Genomic DNA, 23135 nt, shown 5'->3' on the forward strand with positions numbered 1-23135 from the left:
GCAAAATGGGATTAACATTTCCCTACAAAGGGATTGTGAGGATAAATTGGCTAATATATGTGAGGTATTCAGGTACTGAGGTAAAATGCGGGCTATATAAGAACATAGATAGATGGAAGCATAAGAGTAGCAAACCTTCTGTTATTTTTCTGTCCTTGAGTTCTGTGTCAGGGTCATGCAAGCTGCCTTTGTGAGGCTCGCGTTGGCAATAATTTGCCAGCAGCACAGTTGCTCTTAAAATAGAGCAGATTGCAGTCTTGATCGAATGGACTTTTATATGCAGTCTCATAATCTCCACTCTCTGGGCCCATATTAAGAACGAGGGCTGCTGTGAGCCACACTGTAGCATTCCACACTTCGGCCACCCTCGTACCAGGTTGTCTGTCTGGCTTTGCCTATTTTTGTTGTACCTTCCTGTCGGTTGTGGTTTGATTTGGGCATTAAGGTCATGCATTGTAACAGGAGGAGAGGCATTCATGAGTACATCTAGATCCATTTTTATGTTAGAGAATCATTAGCACCATGAGCCACACAAAGCCCTAATAGTGAAGATCTACCAGACAGCTGCACATCCTGCCATACGTTACGTCTTCTCTGCTGTCTGTTTGGAACAGGAGGAGAGAATGCAGCATAGGCAGCTGTGAAATACAACATATTACATACATTGCGCTGTTGTAAGGATGTCAGCATAACTAACAGAGCAAAGCCTGAATAGCTTGTGTTGTCATCAAAGCCCAGAGATTCAGTGTTAATAAATAAATAAAAGGACAAATTACAGTTACTGGTAATTGCGCTGGACAATAAAAACATACATATAAGTGACGCAACACAAAGCAACTTATGCTTTATAACAAAACTCATTTTGACTTCTAGGAAGTTGAAATACCATATGTTTTATGGGACAACCAGACTTGAGATACAGGTTTTTCCTGGACAGTTATTGAGAAAACAAAAAATTCCCAGCTTGACCTGCAGTAGGGAAGGGAGACAGATTGATGAGAAGGACAGAACTCTGTGGCATACGGTAGCAGAGATGGGGGAAGTGGGTGTAGATTTTCTCCTGGTTTTTGAGCCCAAAACTTTTCATGGTGGCCTTTGTCTCTGACATGTATTACGTTCGTCTACCCATGAGTGCAGAATTTACAATTTTTTGTTGCTTGCAACTGGAAATACGTTTAACTACAGTATTTACTACTATGGTTAGCATAATTTAATCTACAAACAATCAATAGTTTTTTTAAATTGTTGTCTACTAAACATAATGGCTCATAGTTACTACAAATAGGTAATAAATGGTTGGGATTTCACTACTCACGATGCAGGGTAATTTATCATGTGGTCCGTCATCTAACAGCGTATAAGTATATTTTTGTCTTTTTTTTTCTTCCCACCCCCTTTAGGAGTTTGCAGGCAGTTCTAGATTATGAGTATGATGATATTGAAGAGAATCTTCAGATACATTATTGTGTGAGTACCTCTGGAAGCCATTATGATACATGTCCATTTCATTTGCTGTGCACTACAGTAGTTACAATTGCTGTCACTTTTGAAATGTTGTTCTTTGCTTCACACGGTGGATTGGGTGCTCTTACACTGCTGATGTGGTATTTAGAAGCTTTTCATGAACTTACTGCAGTTGCTTATTACTTTCTTTCCCCCCACATGCTATCCAGTTTAGGAAACAATGACTGTCCCCTTTGGAAATTCAGAATAAGCCACTATGGGAATGGTTTTTTATCAGCTCTTTGAGGCAGGGGCAATCTTTTTGTTCTGTGTTTGTATAGTGCCTGGCACAATGGGGTCCTAGCTGGTGACTGGGGCTCCGACGTGCTTCTGCAACACAAATTATTTTCCCTGCTTCCCAATCTTTGAAAATGAAAACCCCACTTTAAATAAGATACTTGTAGGAACGAACTGATTTTGTTTTGATTAGCATGGCCTCTTACTGGAGTGACGAGCCCTTTGGCTCTGAGGCTGGTCTCTTCCAATCACAGTGGGCCAGATCTCGACTTGTTGTAAGCAAATGCAATTCCATGGACCTCACTGGTGCTGAATTTAGCCCATTCTATCCTGTCAGTCAATGAGCAAAAGCTCTGTGTATGATAGAGAAGACCTGGGCTTGAAGGGGAGATGGGGAAAGCCAAAAAAGAGGACAAAAATCTTCATATTTTCTTTAATGCTGAGAAACATACCCATCTGAAAATGACACATAAGACTCCTACCTGTGCACATTACTGACACACCCATGTAACAGCTATGGGAAGTTACTGAAATTGTGGTCACATTTGCACCAGGCACCTCATTCTCTCTTGCCACTATAATGCAGTTTTGAAGGTGATTGAATTAAAGGTTTCTGTAACATGCACAACACCAGTAAGAACTTTGCAGCCATACTGATTTCAAGTACCTTAGTAGGGAATTATTTAATGGAGAGAAGGTTGCCTGGATTGTTGCCTCTTCTCACAAGAATGTTTTAATGGTTTCAGGTGTCGTGGGACAACAAGGAAGTAGACCTGATTCCAGATGGCAGTTCCATAGCTGTGAACAACAAAAACAAGTATCTTAATGCAGATTGGTTTATTTAATTCTAACTGGTGGGGCTTTCACAGCCAGGCCTCAGAGACAGAGCAACTGTCCAGCTCTTTACAATAGTGTCCTTTTAAGTACTGCAGTTCTCAGTACCTACATGCCAATGATAATGAGGCAAATCCTCCTAGCTGGGAGAGCAGGGATAAGGTGGAAGGTACAGGAAAAGATTAACACTTACAAACACCCCTGTATAGATACCTGAGCTAGCCTCTGTCCATCTCACCATCCTCTCTGTGTGGAAGGCTGGGAGTGACCATGTGTCTCCTTTTTCAGTCCCAGACTCCTCTCCCTATTGAGGTTATGTGAGCCCCTGACTTGTCACCTGATGAGCTGATTTAAAACAACTCCTCCTTTGGCACGTGTCTGTGAGAGCCTCACCAACATTTCCCCCAATGTGTGTGTGCAATTGCATGATACCGGGACTCTCTCCCTAGAAACGAGCAGTCTAAAGGCACTTGTTGCAACTTTACCCACTTCAGGGTCCCGATGAGGACACAATCCCTAATGAAGTTTTTGCCATTTTGTTACAAACTCGGGGCCAGATGCTGTGAATACTTAGTACTGAGTGTAGCTCTTACTGTCATGAGTAGTCACTGGGACTATCATGATTTCAGTGGGATAGTTCGCAGTAGTAAGCAATAAATGTTTGGAGGGTCAGATTCTAAAGTAATTCCTACCCCTGGGATACAAAACAGAAGAACGGCCATACTGGATCAGACCAAAGATCCAGCTTATCCAGTATCCTGTCTTCTGACAGTGGCCAATGGCAGGAGCCCCAGAGAGAATGAACAGAACAAGTGATCATCAGGTGATCCATCTCCTGTCGTCCAGTCCCAGGATCTGGCAGTCAGAGGCTTAGGGATACCTGGAGGCTGGGGTTGCATCCCTGGTCATATTGGCTAACAGCCATTGAAGGAGCTATCCTGCATGAACTCACCTAGTTCTTTTTAGAACCTCAGTAGAAACTTTTCTATTATAACCACCTTTTGAAACTATTATCTGAGCCATTAAATGAACATTTCCCTCTTCCTTAGTGTCAAAGGAATGTCAGTCAGTTTAATTCTAATAATAAGGAGAAAAATACTTTTAAAAAAAAATTACAGGAAAAATTGTGTGTCAAACTGTATCTGAATAAAAGCTATTCTTATTACTATTGTATTTCTGTGAGGTGAGGAGCAAGGTGACCAGGAAAATATATTTACTGTCCTATGTGTATGAAGAGAACAATATTGTGTGTGAGCGAAACAACATCTCTCTTTGCTTCTGTGAAGGAAGGACTTTGTCAACAAGTATGTGGATTACGTCTTCAACAAATCTGTGGAGGTGGTTTATGAGGAGTTCAAGAGGGGATTTTACAAAGTCCTGGACAGAGAGATACTCAGATTCTTCCAGCCTCAAGAACTGATGGAGGTGGCAATTGGAAATGCTAATTATGACTGGAACAAATTTGAACAGGTGTGAAGGGAACAGGGGAAAGAATCTTCTCCAATATTATTCTGATTTATCCACTGAGTTTCACTTCTTTAGAGTAAACATTTTTCCTTTGTTCTATTTTGAAGAATGCAGTCTACTGGGGAATGTACACTCCATCACACCCCACCATCAAAATGTTCTGGAAGGTTTTCCATGAGCTCACAGTGGCAAAGAAGAAGGGCTTTCTCTGTGAGTATCATGTCCACCAACAGATGAGTTTATTTCTCCCAAAATCTTTCAAAATAGAGTAGTTACCATGAGCCACTCTTCCTTGGAGCAGAATTGACTCCTCTGGGGTTCTACAAAGTCTGTCCCAAGGTGTACAGTGCCCAAAGATTCTGTGCAGTAAAAATGACTTCTGACGAAATACTCCCATTGACTTCAGCAGCCTTTGGATCAGGCTATGTGTGTGTTTAGCACCACTGATGTCAATGAGACTATACATATGTGCAGCGTTTGTAGGATCAAGGCCTTAGACTGTAAGCATCTCAACTGCAGGGACTTTGTTTATCTGTTTGGCCTTAAAGCACTATTCATGCCTATGGGGCTGTATAAATAATTTGAATATCATTCTGAAACTGTACCATTCTGAAAAGCATTATTGGAGATAAGTTTATATGAAATGTGCTATAGTAAATATTCCTTCAATGCCTATCACTTTATAAAAGATAACTTGAAATACATACTTCTAACTCTTCTTCCAGCTGAAATCTAATTCTGTTCTGCTCTGTAGTGTTTCTCACAGGAAGTGACCGGATCCCTGTAATGGGAATGGACTGTATAAAGATAAAGTTCAATTCACACGTGTCTATGTCTGAAGATCACATCCCTGAAGCACAGACCTGCTTTCACATCCTGATCCTCCCACAGTATTCTACAATAGAAAGACTCCGGGAGAAGCTTCTTCTAGCGATCGATAACAATCGGGGGTTTGGCAAAAATTGAGTCACAAATATGCACAACATGCATCAGAAACAAAAATGCTCCCTAGTCTCTTTATTCTGGATTTCTTTCTGACCAAAATTCCCATTGGCATCAGGCCCGATACAGGAGAAAAACTTTGGAATAATTTACACACCACTTACAAAAACAAACCAACCCATTTTTGTTTTGTTTTAAATCTTCAGCTTCAGTTCCCAAACACCCTTGTTCAGGAGTGTCAGAATTATTTAGGGTCTCACGTGAAGAAACTGATTAAACCCAAATAATATCTATGTAAGTGTAATAGTTTGACTGAGCCTCACCAAAGCTGAGAAATGAAGAGCCTAACCTAAAATAGGGTTTATAACCAAAACTATGGCATACTCTAACACTAGTCCAAAACTGCAGTGCTATAGGATGAGAATTGAACTGCCCCGTATTAAAAGCATCTAATCACCAAACTATATTAAATTACTGTTATATCACTTAAATCTCAAATTAAAAAAACACTCTAACCCTTCAGAGTATACATTTTTGTATTAGAAACTCCATAAAATATTGTCTTGAAGTTTATGGGAAGAATAGAGACTAGTCGTATACGTTACGATCAAGTATTCTTAAGCCTGCATTGTATTAAAAGACAACTTAAAAGAAAAATATAAAATATCAGTGTCCAAGGAATTATTTTCTCAGTTTTCAACCTAATACGAAATTATAGCCCGTTTACTGCATGCAGCAGATCAAACAGTGAGTTCCAGTTTATAACCTTAACTTTCGTTGTTTGTCAAATTTCACTAGCTTCATGACAACTCTGCCAGTTATTGAAGCAATTTTGACCTCCTCTTTTTTTGGCAGTGTCTTAAGGAGGTAAAATTCTCTAGCCTCATTTTGATGTTAGCAACTTGCAAACACTATTCAATACAATGTAGTAAGAGTGAAATTGCATGTGAATAATTCTGACCTATTTGGTAGTTGGGTGAGCAGGGTGAAAAGAATGTTAATGAAGAAAATACATTTGATGGGATAAAGTCCTATAATATTTTTGCATAGAATGGTGTTTGTACTGTATTTAGATAAAGACAATGTAAACTTTTAGGTCCACATTATATCACTGATGTTTAAATAGAACTCCCCATTGAAATCAATGAGATCTACTTAGAAAGAAATTGCATTACATGGCCTTTTTGTTCTTAGTATTTAGCAGCACAGAATTCTGATTTCCTTGATCTGACTGCTAGTTGCATGTAGTTTGCTAATGAAAGTCATGTCAAATAAAATTGTAACCCGCTTTTATTTCCTTCATTCTTCACATTGTCTTTATTAGTAAAGAAGTCAATCATCTGGTCCTGTTGATATTACTCTAGCGAAAAAAGGGATTGAATGACCTGACACTATTTTATGTATGATGGACATCTCAGGAAAATAAAGGGATTAGGAATGGAAAAGAATATACAGGAGAGTGGAAGTAGTCACGCTTCCTGCTTGGTCCCAGACTCAGCAAGATATTTAAGCACCTGCCTAACTTTAATCACATGAGTACCCCCCGTTTATTTCCACTCACATAGTCACTTAGAAATGATGCAGGAGGCTTAGTAAAAAATGTGCAGTTTGACTAGATCTTGAACTTCTAGAAATAATGGACAAACTCCTATTGCGGATACACAAATGGCAGTGTTCTATGATGTATAATTAAGTGAAATAGATACATTTTCACTTTATGAAAAGGCACAACATCACCTCTTCTACGTCTGTTAACTGCTCCCTACCCTGAGGGCTAAAAACTGTTTAAAAGAAAAAGCAGGAAAACTCAATATTCACATATTGTTCATTGACCTCATTCCTACAAGTGGATGAACTGTTTTTGATCAGACTTTCCAAAAAAGTTTCACCTGAGGTAGGCACAAAGCATGGAAAATTTCAGCCCTAAAGGTTAAAGTTTATCTTCTGAAAACTGGAAGTTATATCATTATAGTGTTAAGCAAACCTTAACTACAGGCATTACTACTTGTGTTGCTTGTACTCTTAAAGTTTAATAGTCAACACAACATTCTCTTTGTTTGCAGAAGGGTGGCATTTTCTGATGGGTGAGAGACAACTGTTAAAAATTGCTCTTCACTCGACTGAGGCTGAGAATCAGTGGGAGAATGCATCCTTCATAAACTGCAACTCCAGGACTGACAGGTGGAGGTGGGAAGAAATGCAAATTCAGATGGATGAGAGAAACCTCTCAGAGTTATATCATGCACACACACGTGCACATGCATACACACACACGCACACACTTCTTCCCCCCAACCTTGTTCTCTGGCCTGGTCTTGTTTCTGAACAGTGATAGAGAAACAACTCAAAAACAGCATCCGTTTGTGTGTTCTGCTCTGGCCCAGAGGCTGTATTTTCTAAGTCAAGTCTCTGCCATCCTTCAGAAGTTGGCTCGGGGTAGAGAACAGGTGTGTCAGTGGAGTAAGTTTTCATCCATGAGAATGTTCATCTTGGGGGGGGGGGGGGGGTTCACTTGACCTGTAGAGAAGATGGCTGCCCGACTCCAGGTCTCCTAAATCCCCGCATGCTAATCCTTGTCAATTAAGGGCTCATGGATACCTACACAATAACTTTCTGTCAGAAATGTACTAATTAAACAAGGGGGACCCTTTTTGTTGTGTTTTTATGGATTCTGCTGGGAAAAATAGAAACACCAAATAACCCAAGCCTGTCTCCAAAGAAAGAAGGCTGAGGAAATGAAGCAGCCTCTTTCACACAACTCGGCAGCTCTGAAGAACTTTCAAACTACCATATTTGATCCTTTATCTCAAGATATACATGAGCTCTCTAAAGATCCAGGAGAAGTCAAAGCTTGTTTCACCTATTTAGATAATGAACTATGAAAAACTGCCATAGAACTGGAGGAAGTTAGAACAGAGAATGCTTCCTTAAGGCACAGACTAACCAGTCTTGAGGAGAAACAAGAAGATCTTGAAAACCAATCATGCAGGAATAATTTGTGGTTACTGGGCATCTCTGAAGGGCTGGAAGGAAAAACATGATTAGTTTTCTCCAGACCATGCTCTCTGAGTTAGTGGAGATTGAAAGTGCCCATCAAGTGATAGGGGCCAGAAGGAGAGAGAACAATAATAACTCTTTAAATTGCTAAGATTTAATGACTAAGTTGATGTCTGCTGCTAGGCAAAAAGGGACTAGGGTATAGGGATTTTAAATTTTCTTTGTGTCCAGACTTCTCTGCAAATTTAACTAAGACAGCAGCATTTAATGGCATCAAATGAGCTCTTAGGGGGTCAGATATTAAATACAGCCTCAGATAGACTGTGATCTTCATAATGAAGTTGACAGACTCTGTGAAATACTTCAATATCCCATTGGATGCTTGGCAAATACAACGGGAATCAAGCCTAGATCTCGCTACCAGCGTGATCTTGGCACATGTAGGTATTTTGGTAAATACAGGTATATTTCTGGGGGATTCTTAATTTGTATTGTGTGTGGGGGAAGGGAGGGTCGGTGCAGGCATACACTGCCTAGAATCTGGACATGCCCATATCGGAAATCTGGACTGTTACAGGGATGGAGGGTAGTATGGGATGTTTTTGTTTTGTTTTTATGGAGAGGTACTTGGAGGCTGTCAATCTATTGGGCATCAACTAGCAGCTGAACAGTCACTGATTTTTCACGAGCTCTTTTTAAAGTTTTGTTCCTGGAATGCACAGTGGTATAATGAACTCCCCAGGAGAAGCAAAACTTTGAGACACTTTTCTTCAGGAGACCCGTTTAAGGAATAAAGATGCAGACAGAATTAAAAAACTGAGGGGGAACATGAATATCACTCCTTTTTCAACTCCAGATGAAGGAAAGTAGTGATATTAATCCACAAGAACCTCATTTTTCAATGTATTCTGTCATGAATCCGATGAAGTGAGCTGTAGCTCACGAAAAGCTTATGCTCAAATAAATTGGTTAGTCTCTAAGGTGCCACAAGTACTCCTTTTCTTTCTGTCATGAGTGGCTCCAGAAGGCAGATACATAATAATTGAAGGCATTTTCAATGCTAAAAGATTAATTTGGGGGAGTGTATGTAATCCTAGGGGTGAGAATGCACCCTTTATTGCAGAAAAAACAGACATTATTTCCAACAGAACTGATGTCCGAGTGGTACCAGGAGCAGATTGGAATGATGTCTTGGTTGATATTGTAGACAAATCTCTAAGCAAAAATCTCAGGCCTTTGCAAACTATCCATTACCCCTGCTGAAGGATAGTGGACAAATGGATGTTTGGAGATTGAAGCATCCTACAAAGCATAAATACACATTTCTCTATGGTTCATGCCTCCTATTCCAGATTAGATTTTTTCTCTGATCCCTCAGGTGCTATCTTGTAAAGGTGTAAATCAGTAATATTATCATCTCTGATCACCCGCCAATTTTCCTTTCACCTAGCTCTTGGTTATAGTGCTACAGGACCCTCGAGATGGAAGTTAAACACACATCTGCTTCGAGACCCTACATTTCTTTCCATGATTAAACCTCCATTACCAACTGGTTAAAAGAAAATACAAATACTGACTCCTCTACTACAACTTTATGGGATGTACCGGGGGTAAAAGAAATCTGGGAGGAGCTAAACATCTCCAGTTCCTCTGCCAGGTGCGATAATATCTGGCACGAGATATGAGAGCACCCCGTTCTCTGTTTTTGGCCCCCAAACCCCTCCTCCCCAGGGTGCTCCGAAAGGGCTGCGTTGTCTGACACAACGCCGGTCACTGAGTCGTTGCCGCCCTAGATTTGTTGTCTCTGCTGGAGACCGTGAATTGCATCCGCTCAGTCACCCGGCTAAAGAAACTCTGCCTCAAGGGTTTCCTGCAAGGCAATGGAGGTGGCTCGACATTTTTCTCTTTTAATTGCCTGACACCTTGCTGCCTTTGTCGGGGACGTGCAAGCTCAAGCGCCCCTCCTCCCTGCGCGAGGGAGCGGGCTTGGGGAGGGAGCCGACTTTCGATTTCCTGCAAAGGCCACACCTCCCCTGAGTCTCTCCCTCTCACCGCAGGCAGAGGGGCGGAGCCATTCGTGGGGATTTAAACCTGTAGCCTCTGCCCTTCTCCCCACTCGCGATCGCGCTCACGGTGGCATCGGCCAAGAGCTTCGGTCATGCAGGGAACTTTTATGGGCTAAACAATCCGCAGGCTGCCTGGTTCTGTTTTCCTTTGGCAACTCTTTAAAGAGTAAAAACCCTTGCCTCTCTCCAGTTACTGCCACAAGCAAAAGCTGAGAGACAGGCGTATCCTTTCCAACGTGGATCCCAGTGGATTTTGTGTTTATCAGCTGTTTTTTTGGCTACATCCGGAGCTGTTTGCACAGTACAGCGTGTCTTGGCTGGCTTTCTCTGGCGTGCTGAATACAGCTGGAGAATAAGAGCATATCTAACAAAATGCCAAGGGACAGCCCGACAGGCAGGCAACAAACCAGCAGCCAAATGAGTTTATTGTCACCACCTCCTCAACCAGCAGGAGCAACATCCTCAGCGTTGTTGTTGGTCCCAAAATCAAACTGCCACCCCAACTTCTTCAAGAAGCACCCCCAAGAAATCAGCCAGATAAACTGCAAAGAGAGCTCCCTAGCTGTCGTGGAGAGAAATGGGAGCATTCTCATTTTTGACAAAGAGGGTGAACACAGAAAACCGGGTGAGTATTTGTTTTTCAAACTCAAGGACCAGGTTTTGATCTGGTGTAAACTGCCATAGCTCCAGAGATGTCAGGGAGCTGCGCTGCTTTCCAGCAGCTTAGAATCTGGACCAATATAAGACATTTTCTTTTTTGTTGTCCTGTACCCAGATCTAACCCCTTTAGAGTTAAATGTGTGATAGAAATGGAAGGTGCCCCTGCTGTGATTCTGTAATACATTGATTTTACAGTGCATTAATATGTTTATATTCTTTCTCTTTACATTAAACTTATCACAGGAGACCAAGGTAATTTAGGACTTAGGTTGATTTTTCACAGGAAACTCCAAGTGGTTTGTGATTTGCCTACTCTTGCTGTTCAGAAGTCCAATTCCCAGGTCCCTGCTGCCACTCTTATTTCTTCCCTTCTCTTCTCTTCTCACTAGAGCAGTTTCCTTTCTCTGTGGTGCCAAGGACCAGTTTCGGTTTCCATTCCAGAGGCTGTGCGGAACATTACTCAGGGGCTTGTCAGGCTGCCTGCAGCTGCCAGGCAATGTTGGGTGAAGTGCAGGAGGCCAAAAAATGGGAATTTTGTTGTTATTATAGATACTTGACTCTCCTTGACTTTTCAGTGATCTGAGTGCCTTGGGCATGTAAATGTAAGCCCTAATCACTGGTTTCATGTTGATTTAGTTTAAGATAAATTTGAATGAGAGGACCATAACTTATGGCATAGTAACGTCTACGTGATAAGGCAAATGAAGGCACAGATTAGTAAAATGGTGTAAAGATCTGATGCGCACTTACTGGTATCTGAGATTCTGTTATATACTGTGAATGTTAAAGCTTCTGCACTAAAGCCCAATTTTAGATAAAAACTATTGACTTGGTTAGGTCCCAGCGTAATCATATTCCCCTTTTCACCCTTCTGAGCAGATTTCTTTGGAAGGAAAAGAACAAACAAACACAAACTCCTGTGTGCAGGAGTCCAAGTCTAATAAGAATGAAGTTCAAGGGCTTTAGTGGGACACTTCTACTTTGGTAATGGAATAGAGTCTGTGAGAAGGGGACCTATAGGGTAGAAAAATCTAATTTAAAGGGACGGTGGCTAATTTTTGCCTCCCTTTTTGATACTGTTGAAGAAGAAGAAGAGTTACAAAATCTAAGCTGACCAGAAATGCTTTGATGATTTCTTTTGCTGTTGCACTAATACAGGTTTTAATTTATGGATGTAACCCTTTCCCTCCAGGACGGTGAACCCCAGCAGGCATGAGATCCAGACAGACAAAATACAACAGTGAAACTGACTAGTTTGTTTTCCATTGTCTAGACCCAGGGATGTGCAATAAAGACAAACAGCCAGAAAAAATAGTGGCAAGCAACTTAGAGTGGTTTAAAACTCTCCTTCATTTGTAATAATCCGCTGGGCTGACTTTCAGAAGAACTGAGCACTCACAGCTCTTGCTGAAGGAGATCTGGGTGCTCAGCACCTCTGAAAATCCGATCATAATTTATTATTAGTCAAGCCACATTCCACTGCATTTGGGAGACTGGAAGCGAAGTGGTCCTGCGTGGGTTCCATAAGCCACAGAACTGAGCTCTGCAAGTGTTTCTTTCTCTATGGGAAGTTGTGGAGGCTCGGACAGTGGGTGTACAAACACCACCACGTGGAGGGGGGAGGAGTAAGGTTTGACCATTCCTGAAACCTGTGGCCCACACCAGAGCCGTAACTAGCTATTCTTGCGCCCGAGGCAAGAATATAAGACTGCGTCCATGTCGGCGGCATTACGAAGTGTGGGGCCCGATTCGAAGGACCCTCGCCGCCAAAATGCCGCTGAAGACGGCGGCGGTGACTGGCCTGCCGGGGAGTTTTCTGTGCCCCTCAGCTTTGCGCGCCCGAGGCAAGTGCCTCACTCGCCTCGTCCTTGTTACGGCGATGCTACTATATCCAGGTCATCTGGGTGCTCTGCAGGCCACCTAGGAGAGAATTGTGTGCCTGAGAGAGGCCACATACCAGTACATGCATATGTGCAAAGCTTTGTGCTGAGGAGCAGAAACTCATTCTGTGATGCATTAACAGAGAGTGAAGTTGCTGAGTAGCTTTTAATATGTTCAATGTCTCAAAATGATTGTGGGTTTCTGTCTTGATTTACTCTGCAGAATACGTGACTTTAGGACCGAACATGAGGGGGCATTCCTTGGACTGTGGAGCAGCATATATGCTCATTCTCACCTCAGAAGGAAAACTTTTTGAGCGGAGCATTTCAGCCACAGCTGATAAGTCAAAGATAAGGTGGGAAATGTCTCAGTGGATGATGATGATGGTGGTTAGAGAGTGAGACCAAGCTGTAGCTCACGAAAGCTTATGCTCAAATAAATTTGTTAGTCTCTAAGGTGCAACAAGTACTCCTTTTCTTTTTGCGAATACAGACAAACAGGGCTGCTACTCTGAAACAAGTTCAGAGAGTGACCAAAAAAGGGGGGAAGTTGGTCCAGAGCTGTGGGTCAAATAATGAACTTAAGCGGAGAAAGATCTGGGCTGAAGTGGCCCAAAATAAGGGTAAATGATTGATTGAGAGGAGAGGGGACAGCTTAGCATCAGTCAGGGCAGGAAATGTGGGGCCAAGTGTAACTGACAGCCAGCTAGAGAGAGCAGGGAGAGAGATAAGAAGGATGAAATGGTCGTCAGAGGAGGAAAGATGAGGGAGGTCCTGAAATAATAACAGGGCAAGAGAAGGAACGCATCCATCACTGTTGCCCCAGCCACTGGGAAGGGAAGTAGGGAATGGTTGTAGTAGGCCAATGGTGCACAGTGGCAGAGACTGAAATAGGGGGGTATTTTGGAGAGATGTTTCCCCTTTGCGTAGGGAAGAAAGAGTTGGTTTGTTTTTTTTTTCAACCAAAGAAAAGATGGGTCTAAAAGGTAAGTTAGGGCGTAGCTTTGTGTATACAGAAAGCATGGTCAATGCCCTGAAAGACCAACTGTGCTGGAACAAGGCTTGTCGTGCATTGAACGTGTCTGAGGATAGCAGTACTTACAAGCAGCATGTGATTGCCTGCCTGTTTCTCCTAACGATGACAGAAAAATGCATCCTACAGCAATGGACTGAGAGGTGCTCCCATTGTAAAGGAGGGGAATGGAGCAGAGTCAGGTTTGGAGCCTACTTTGTTTGTTTTTTTAACTCAGCAACAAATAGACAATTGAGGATTGTTAATAGCACCGGACTAAATGGACTATCTGAGCACCAGATTCCCTTAGCATCAAGCAGTACCTTATTCCATGAGCCCCGCTGGTCTCAGTGGGACTACTTGTGGAGTAGAGGTACTCCTCAGTGTGGTGAGGGTGGGGCCCAAAGTGACCATGGAGCATCTGACTGCACTGTATAAATTGACTCCCCCACTGACCTACAGGAAGCGCATAAGTACACTGCCATCACCTTTGTGATGTTGTGTTCTGTAACCTTGCCCCAGTCAGACTTTAAACAATATGTAAATATAAGGCCTGATCCTACTCTAGTTTACGCTGGTCTCAATCAAGATCAGCTCAGCTGAATGTGCAAAGCTACACCTGGGCAGAAGGTTAGAATCAAGACTATACAACATTTAAGTGTGCTGAAGGTGGTAGAACAGGATAAAAATAGATTCTCAAGCAGGCTCTTCTTGGATTAAGATTAGAATAATTTATGTTAGATTCACAGCACTTCATGTGTTGTTTTGTTTTTTTTTCCAGACTGCTGAAAGAATTAAGAGACAAATACATTGTCCAAATCGCATGTGGGGACCATCATTCCATGGCACTGTCTAAAGGTATTCTCCTTGTTTAGAGTTTTCTCTAAATTATTAAATCGGAGTATTGCAACCCTCTCCTCAAGAGCTAAAATTTTAAGTATCACAATTAGTTAATGGCATTATTATGAAAAGGTAAATACTGGATAGGAAACTCTTTTCACAAGGGCCGGAAAGGAAGAGTGGTCCAGTGGTTATGGGACCATGTAAATACCTAGGACAGATATAACTCTCACTATATTTACATGAATTTGTTAACCTGTATATCTCAAATCGCGCTCTTCTCTGAATGCGCATACTCGTTTTCTCCAAATGACAGAATGTGTTAATTTAACATTAGATAAAAGAGAATGGGGCTATTGTCATACTGCTTCCTATCACATTTCTTTCTGTCACTTGTTCCTGGAAATAAAAAAAAAGCTCCTACTCTGAGCCATAATTCATTCTTCATATTAAAATTGTGTGAATCATTTATTTATTTCTATAAATGTCAAAATTATTCATTCAGGTTTTTCACTTTTTAAAATACTGAATGTATAGAAGTGCCACTTTTCCATTAAAATTGTTTAAGAAAGCTACTCATTATGTCTTTGATGAAGCTATTCCAGAGCAGGGATTACAGGATTGGATCCTTAGTAGATAGCAGAGGGCAGCTACATTAAGTAGACTAAGCATAGGGCTAGGAGTAAGGAGATCCTTGGTTTATTCCTGACTCTGCCAGTGAGTCACTGTGTGCCCTTGGACAAGTTACTGAACTTTACTCTCTCTCTTTCCACATATATAAAATGGGGGCGATAAAATGCTTTGAGATCTATGGATGAAAGGTCTATGAATTGCGGATTGGCAGGGAGGGTTACGACCCATCACAACTTTAGGGCACTCTCTTGATTTTCACAAATCAGAACCAGATCCAGCGAGTCCTGAACTGATTTATTGTCCCCATTTTGGCAACACTGCTTTTTTACAGCCTGACACCTTTATCAGCATGTGATGACATCATTTGATAATGTGATGATGTAATGTAATCATGCACTGATAAAACACTATGGAGCAAAGGTAGAGAAGGCTGGGTTTGGGACCACCTCCTCCAGCTGCTCCCAAGGCTAACCTCGCTATGGGCCTCTGAAAGCCAGTGCTGAGGCATCCAGGGTCTCTGCCATTACTGAGTCTTAACTGGGTCTCAAATCATATATAAAGAAGTTAGGCTCAATCTTTGGGTCCCTGGTGTGAAAGTATGAGGGCCCATTAGGTGGAAACCTGTATGTTTGAAACTGTCATGTGTTTTTTTTTCTCTTTCTTGTGTTAAGGTGGTGAGCTTTTTACCTGGGGACAGAACTCGCACGGTCAGCTTGGAGTGGGGAACCAGATTGACTTTACCCACAAACCACAACTGGTGCAGGAACTCAGAGGCATCCCACTGGCTCAGATTGCTGCAGGAGGAACTCACAGCCTTGCCCTGTCGCTCTCTGGAGCCGTTTACTCATGGGGGAAGAACGATTTTGGGCAGCTGGGACTTGGAGACACAGAAAGTAAGGAAAGACACAGAGCAGCATAAAAATTAGGTGGGGAGGATATTTTCCTAACAGAGGAGCTTGACACAGACACAGAAACTATTAAGGATGTCAACGACCATCAGAGCAATGATATCTGACAATGTCTCTGGGAACAGCAAATGCAGATAGATTGGTGTTCCACTTACTAGTTTGCCCTGATCAGCTACTGCCCATGGAAAAACCAGTTGGAACAAGGGAGTCTGGTGTTTTACTTCCAGAGGACTAATCAATCATTTTACACTCCCTCCCAGATAGCATGGGCTCATAAAATGCTCAGGCCTCTGAGTTCTCTCCCTGATCGCATTATGCTCTGCCGGTAGTTTGCAGCAAGGAAGTACATGTTCTTATACTTACCTCCCTCCTTCAATTTTCTGTTCCATAGATTTTATATGTACAAGGTGAGGGAAAATTAGATATCCAGATGTGGAAATGTTGGTCGATTTTTAAACTAGGATCATAAATTCATAGCTAAATATATATGGCCTGATTTCCAGAGGTACTGAACACCCACAAATCCCACAAAAGTCAATGGGAACTGCAGGTGCTCAGCATCTTTGAAAATCAGGCTACTTATCTAGGTGCATAAATATGGATTTAAGAACCTAATTTAAGGCCCTCAGGTTTGAATATTGGCTCAAGTTTTATTCCTAGCTCTAACTACATAAATATGTAAAACAACCAAATAAACAAACTTGCCAAGGTATTATGAAGCATTATGCATTGTAACGGAAGGTGAATAAGCCTTGTAAGCAAGTTCTATATACAGGGGAAAGGCTTTTTTTTAAGAAGTCATTCCAAGGATGGCTATAAGTATTTTTCTAGACCTGTATTTGCTTTAGACTTACCAAAGTTGTCAATCGACACTGTGTTTTTTCTTTTCAGACAAATATTACCCTTCATACATTAGAGCCCTAGAACATAAGAAGACTGTGTATATCTCATGTGGTGGAGAGCACACTGCCGTTCTCTCACAGGTTTGGTTGAATTTGAATTCATTCACTTCACAGAGCGCAAGGGAAGTTTAGTCCAACAAAGATGATACACTAACTGCTAGAGTGTTGATTCCCTGTATGGGCAATATTTACATTTATGGGAATGTGAAGCTGGCCCCTGGCACTTGCTAACTTGAGTTTTTTTGTAGGACCATAGTCTACTTAAATTCCTGCAGAACATTAAATGAGTTGTTGTTCTCATTCAGCCGTGGGTTATCAAAGAACCGAAGGGACATTCCAGTAGTGTCTGGCAGAAGCTGAAACTTTGAACCCAAGTACATGGGGACTGGATGTCTCAAGGCACTGTTAACAACACGCAGTTAAACTGTCAATGAAGACCAAACATTATTACTTTTTGATGGTTTTTATAGTGTCCTCACTGACTGAGAACAACAACAACTTATTTACTAGGTTTACTCACATGAATAAAGCCCTTAAGCAATAGGACTATTCTCAGGAGTAAAGTTACTCACATGTATAGGTAATGCAGGATCAGGCCTTACATTAGCATTATTCCATTTGTATTTGCATCACCCATTCCCTGATCTATGGTCTATAGCATGTTCTTACATGTATGTAGTATAGTTGGTCCCAGGATATTAGAGAGACAAGGTGGGTGAGGTAACATCTTCTGTTGGACCAACTGCTCAAAAGCTTGTCTCTTTTGCCAGCAGAAGCTGGTCCAACAGAAGATATTACCTCACCCACCTTGTCTCTCTAATGTCTTATATGGATAATCAACAGGACTATCCATGTGAGTGAAGTTGTGTAAGCATTCGCGGGATCTGGCCCATAGTTGGCAATTACCATTTTTTAATAGTGTGTGCTATTTTGAGATTACATGACCCTTATGAGTGTTTGTCCTTCTCCAAGGATGGGCTGGTGTGTACCTTTGGAGCTGGAGATTATGGGCAGCTTGGTCACAACTCCACCCAGAATGAGTTGATACCTCGTATTGTGGCTGAGCTCTTTGGAGCAAGGGTGTCTCAGATAGCATGCGGAAGGTAGGAAATGGCAATGCCTTTGAAGCTTTATAATGACAAAGAGATTACTTTGCGGAGCTTTTGGGAAGCACTGGAGGATGGAAAAGAAAATCTCTAAATTACTTTTTTCAGATCCCCTTATTTTAGCAGCTCACAGCTGATAGAATATTGACCAGACACACATTTTATTTATTAACTTTTCCACACACAGACCCTGCCCTGCATTGAGCTTCATGAGGACAAAGTCCCGCTCCAATGGAGTGAGCAGATTTTAAAATTGTACTGTACCCATAATCCCTGGCTGCTCTCACCAGGTGATGAAGAATATATACATGTGTCAAACAGAAAAAGACCATCAAGTTACCTAACAGGGACGAAATCTACCAAAATTTCCAGTCAATCCCTGTACAACATGGGAAAATGGTGGTTCCTTACAATATAACTGTGAATGATGGAAACTATGAAATTATATTGAAATTAAACTATGAAATATATTATATTATATTATATTATATTAATATAATATATTTATTATATTAACAGCCTGATACAATGTCCATTGATATCAACAGAAAATCTCCTGTTGACTCCTGTTGGCTTTGGATCAGATCTAAAACCACGGAAAATATTTATGCTTGCCAAATGGAAAAATATCAACGCAGAACACTTTATTGTTTGTAATTCTCACTGGTTCAAAATTAGAAAATAAAGAGCTATCTGGAATCAGTGTAACAGTGCTCCTTTAACTAAAGATGCATACTTTGTTCTTTCAGTTCTGCATGCTTATTGTAAGGAGCGCCCTACAAATTTGACTGGAGGTCTTCTGTAGCATGGTTCTTAGTAACTTTAATGGGAAGCATCCCCATGTACTGCTCTGAAAATGTGCCTATCTGTATTATCCTAACTAGCTCAACGGCACTCTTATGTGGTCCATTTTCCTTTTCTGAACAGGTGGCACACGCTTGTCTATGTCCCCTCCTTGGGAAAAGTCTATTCATTTGGTTGTGGAGCAGAAGGACAGCTGGGCAATGGTGACACATCTAATCAGTTGATACCACTGCCTGTTGAATTACCTTCAGATTGGGTGAATGGTGGAAAACTCAACCCAGGTAATTTGCACAGTAGATCTTTTTGAGCTGTACTTTGTTATTTTAGATCCAAACTAGGTAGGAGTTTGTTTTTTAAAATGAAAAACACATTTTGTTTAACGAGGGGCGTGACAAGAGCGTGGGTGAAGAGGGCTGGGAACAAGAAGATTTGTCCCTAAACATTGGACAGCCTGAAGGCAATTGAGACAATTGACCTTACAAACACTTGAGAAGAACTAAGTAGATATCTGTGTGGGGAACCTCCTGCCAGGACAAAGTCACTAACTGCTATCTTCGCCTTCAAATTGGGCAAACTCATGAGAATCACACTCACTTCCAAAGGCAAAACTTACCATCTTTCTCCCTAGCCTGAATAAATGAGTGGTTTCCCTGATGACTAATGTACTAGAAGACTCTGAGGGAAAACAGTCCTGCAGGGTTTCTTAGCCTGAAGCAACAGTTGCCCTGGTATCTTCTTTACCTCTCAGCCTGCACCCTAAATAAGCTGTCACAGGGTAACTGTCCCCTCTAAAGGGAGATGGGGGCCAGACACACCTGTGCCACCATAATTAGCTGCTTCCCACCCTGAGGGGGCAGGACTAAGGAGAGGTCAAGTGATAGATTTGTGAACACCTGGTCCTTTTAAAGGGGCTGTGTGAGATCAGTCTGAGTTGGAACCACAGGGAGTTGGCTCCTGAGGAAGGCCCTGAACTGAGGTTTGGGGGGAAATGGTACTCCAGGGGAGCAAGCCTAGGGGCCGAGTGCTCTATCCCAGAGGCAGCTATATTCTCCAAAGTTAGCCCAGAAAGGGGCTGGGAATGGGGCCAGGAGGGCGTTGCTGAAGGGCAGCCCTGAAGGGCAGAAGCCCTTTTGCTTCTTTGGGAGTTTTTAGTTTGAACTTTTGCTACCCGGGAACAAGTTAAGTTTGTTTGTCACTTGGCCAGATGGTTAAGTCACATCTCCATCACAGCCAGGTGTCTGGAAAGCCACAGAGACAACCTTTGGGAAGGAAACTGTGGCAGGGAGTGCTGGCTACACCACAGGGAGCCAGCAGGGGGTGTTACTGAGCAGCCATGGCATAGATGTTAAGGGTCAACTGTGGATTCTGGTATCTCTGTACCTTTCTCCTCTTCAGGCAATGTACTGCAGGCTACTCTTACTGCTGTGCTGTTCAATCTATTTAATTGTCTCAGTTGCCTCTTCTCTGATCCAGTGCAATTGTAGAAAGAACATCATGCCTTAAAGGGTTGCTTAATAGCTACTTACTTCATTGTACCTACTGCTGGTCAGCTAGATGGGCTGTGCATTCTCATTTGTTGGATTTTTTTTAAAAAAATTAAGTCATTTTAAATTACTTCACACCTTATTCTGAAACTCAGATTTAAACCTCTTCAATTAGTCTTGTCCATGAGGCATTGACTGAGTCTAGTAACGTTAGAGATGTGGAAACCAAGCTAGTGAAGAGCCATCAACTCTGGTGCCAAACTCAATTTTAATGAATAGGACAGCATGGTCTTCTCAACAGCAGACCCTGGCCATAACTAGGCAGTTCTGAAGAGGACTATAACAATAGTTTTTCAGGGTTGTCCTCCATGCTCCTGGGTTTGTAGCTGCTCAGAGCATCTGGGATGTATCCAGATCTCTCTCATATATTGGTTAAACATGCAGTGAGATTGAGGGCAGATCAAAATTAGCTTCTTCTTCCTTTTTTATATTCCCTTATGAAAAAAGTACCATATTACAAAGTTACAGTTGGAAACCATTATATCACACTTTTCTAACAACAAAGTAAGTACGAGTAACAAAGGAAAATATGGAAAATAACGAGGAACACTAGCTAGATAGCACCACAAAAACTGTACAGTAATCAACTACCGAAACAGACTCCCTCTTTATGGGCTTATTATAACCTTAAGGTGACTCAGGTTAACCTGCAGTGGACAGCCTTTACCCTTCTCAGAAATGGGGTTCCTCTGGGTTTTGTATTTAGGAGACTGTGACTTTCCTTGGGTCTCTTTAGGTTTGATAACCACTAGAATCCCACTCATCTGTGGAAGGAGCTCTGTCTCCGTTTTGCAGATCCGGAACCAAGACCTTCCATGAACTAGAAACAAACACAGCTCCCTTCAGCGGGGGCTTCTCCACAGCAGGCTTCTTCCTGCCCACCAGAAGATGCAGGAACTTGCATGCTGCTTTTAGATTGGCCAGCCACCCTCTTCCAGTGTCCCCATGCTGCTTGCTGATCCCATCATAGATATACATTTACTGCTTCATCATGATAAATAAATGTTATATAGAATCACTTCTGGGGCTGGGAGCTTTTGATGAGGTTTTTAAGGTTTGTTTTTATATGCCTTGTCCATGCACTGAACTTTCAAAAGATAAGGGATTGTTCTTTGGCTCATCCTTTTCTTCTTTATCCCTTCACAGGAAACAGTACCTCCAAAAAGATGATTAAAATTATTGCAGGAGGAAACCAAAGCATTGTGCTTTGCTTGAAGAAAAAGGTATGTGAAGTATCTGACATGTTTTTAACAATGTAGTTCCTGGCCAAGGCTTCTGCTTTGCTGCTGTTGAGCCACATATGAATTTGGATTTGCCATCTAGCCCCATAATAGGTTTTTCTTCCAAAATCACAGCACTCTCCACACCTCCCATCATCTCTTCACTGAGACCAAATTGTGTTAGAAAAGCAAATCTCTTTCTCTCTCATGACATCATTTCTGTATTTTATGCTTGTGGTATTGTCTACTGCAGGGGTGGGAAAACATTTTGGCCGAAGGGCCACATCTGGGTGGGGAAATTGCTTGCAGGGCCATGAGTGTAGGGCTGGAGCAGGGCGTTGGGGTGCAGGAGGGAGTGCAGGGTGTGGGAGAGGGTGTGGTGTTCAGGAAGGGGCTCAGGGAAAGGGGTTGGGGTGCAGGAGGGCGCTGGGGTGTAGGCAGGGGGCTGGGATGCAGGGAGTTGGGGTGCAGGAGGGGTTTGGGCTCTGGCCCGGCACCTCTTACCTGGAGTGGCTCCGGGGTGGAAGCGGCATGCACCGGGGCCAGGGCAGGCTCCCTGCCTGCCCCGGCCCCAGCCCCGCACCACTCTGGGAAGCGGCCAGCGCTATGTCCCTGCGGCCCCTGCAGGAGGGGGAGCATAGAACTGTGCACGCTACCCTTGCCTATGGGTGCCTCCCCCGAAGCTCCCATTGGCCGCAGTTCCCCATGCCTGGCCAATGGGAGCTTCGGGGGAGGTACCCACAGGCAAGAGCAGTGCGCGGAGCTCTCTGCCCCCACTCCCGCAGGGGCTGCAGGGACGTGGTGCTGGCCACTTCCCGGAGTGGAGCAGTGGCCGTGCTGCAGGCTGGATCCAAAGCCCTGAGGGGCCGGATCTGGCCCACGGGCCGTAGTTTGCCCACCCCTGGTCTACTGATTGGAAGCCCATTTGTTCACTCCCAGTTTGGCCCACAGAAGGCTGTGATCCTCGCAAACCAGAGTCTCATATACTGGGCTTCTAACCTCATTAACATTCTTGCCCCTTTTATACAGAATCCATATATTACTTTGAACGGAACTGCCATAGTGGAAGACAAAGAGGTGGATAAATGGATTTCTAATTCGGATCCTAAACAGAGGGAGAATATAAAGAAGTAAGTCAGATCCCTGGTGGGTTTTTCCATTAATACTGTAAACTCTAAACCTTCAAAACACTGTATTTTCTTGGTACAGTTCTTCCCTTTCAAAAAATCTTGCAGGGAGTGCAATTAAAAGGAGTATGGCAGAGATGCAGAATTGGATATTTGCTTGTTTGCTGTTTTGAGACTCAGTCCAGCGTGCTTTACTTCGTCTTTGCTCAGGCAAAACTCACATTAGTGAAGTAAGGGCCCTCGTGTTTGGCCCTTGGTCACTATTTTCTTGTGAAGAGATGGAAGTGGACATCTCCATCCTTAGAGGTTTTTAAGGTCCTGCTTGAGAAAGCCCTGGCTGAGATGATTTAGTTGGTCTTGGTCCTGCTTTGAGCAGGGGGTTGGACTAGATGACCTCCTGAGGTCCCTTCCAACCCTAATCTTCTATGATTCTATGATTTCACAAGTACAGAG

The 23135-nt window shown here is 42.6% G+C and overlaps 2 protein-coding genes across 5 annotated transcripts in view; both read left to right on the top strand.

Annotated features, from left to right (window-relative positions):
- LOC140910224 (probable E3 ubiquitin-protein ligase HERC6) overlaps positions 1 to 6265 on the top strand; it is a 33957-nt gene extending 27692 nt beyond the window's left edge. For all 4 annotated transcript variants that reach the window (XM_073340673.1, XM_073340676.1, XM_073340677.1 and 1 more), the window contains 5 exons: positions 1401 to 1467; positions 2487 to 2557; positions 3861 to 4044; positions 4149 to 4251; positions 4796 to 6265. In XM_073340673.1, the coding sequence (XP_073196774.1) occupies positions 1401 to 1467; positions 2487 to 2557; positions 3861 to 4044; positions 4149 to 4251; positions 4796 to 5007 (637 nt within the window). In that variant the 3' untranslated portion in view covers positions 5008 to 6265. The remainder of the gene's footprint in view (positions 1 to 1400; positions 1468 to 2486; positions 2558 to 3860; positions 4045 to 4148; positions 4252 to 4795) is intronic.
- Positions 6266 to 10096: 3831 nt separating this feature from the next.
- Positions 10097 to 23135, top strand: part of LOC140910225 (E3 ISG15--protein ligase HERC5-like) — a 46447-nt gene continuing 33408 nt past the window's right edge. Inside the window, exons 1-9 of the mRNA XM_073340678.1 lie at positions 10097 to 10671; positions 12810 to 12942; positions 14380 to 14456; positions 15743 to 15964; positions 16871 to 16962; positions 17854 to 17984; positions 18915 to 19072; positions 21482 to 21558; positions 22585 to 22685. Coding sequence (XP_073196779.1) covers positions 10419 to 10671; positions 12810 to 12942; positions 14380 to 14456; positions 15743 to 15964; positions 16871 to 16962; positions 17854 to 17984; positions 18915 to 19072; positions 21482 to 21558; positions 22585 to 22685 — 1244 coding nt within the window. The 5' untranslated portion in view covers positions 10097 to 10418. The remainder of the gene's footprint in view (positions 10672 to 12809; positions 12943 to 14379; positions 14457 to 15742; positions 15965 to 16870; positions 16963 to 17853; positions 17985 to 18914; positions 19073 to 21481; positions 21559 to 22584; positions 22686 to 23135) is intronic.

This window comes from Lepidochelys kempii, chromosome 4 (genome assembly GCF_965140265.1).
Source record: "Lepidochelys kempii isolate rLepKem1 chromosome 4, rLepKem1.hap2, whole genome shotgun sequence".
NCBI lineage: Eukaryota > Metazoa > Chordata > Testudines > Cheloniidae > Lepidochelys > Lepidochelys kempii.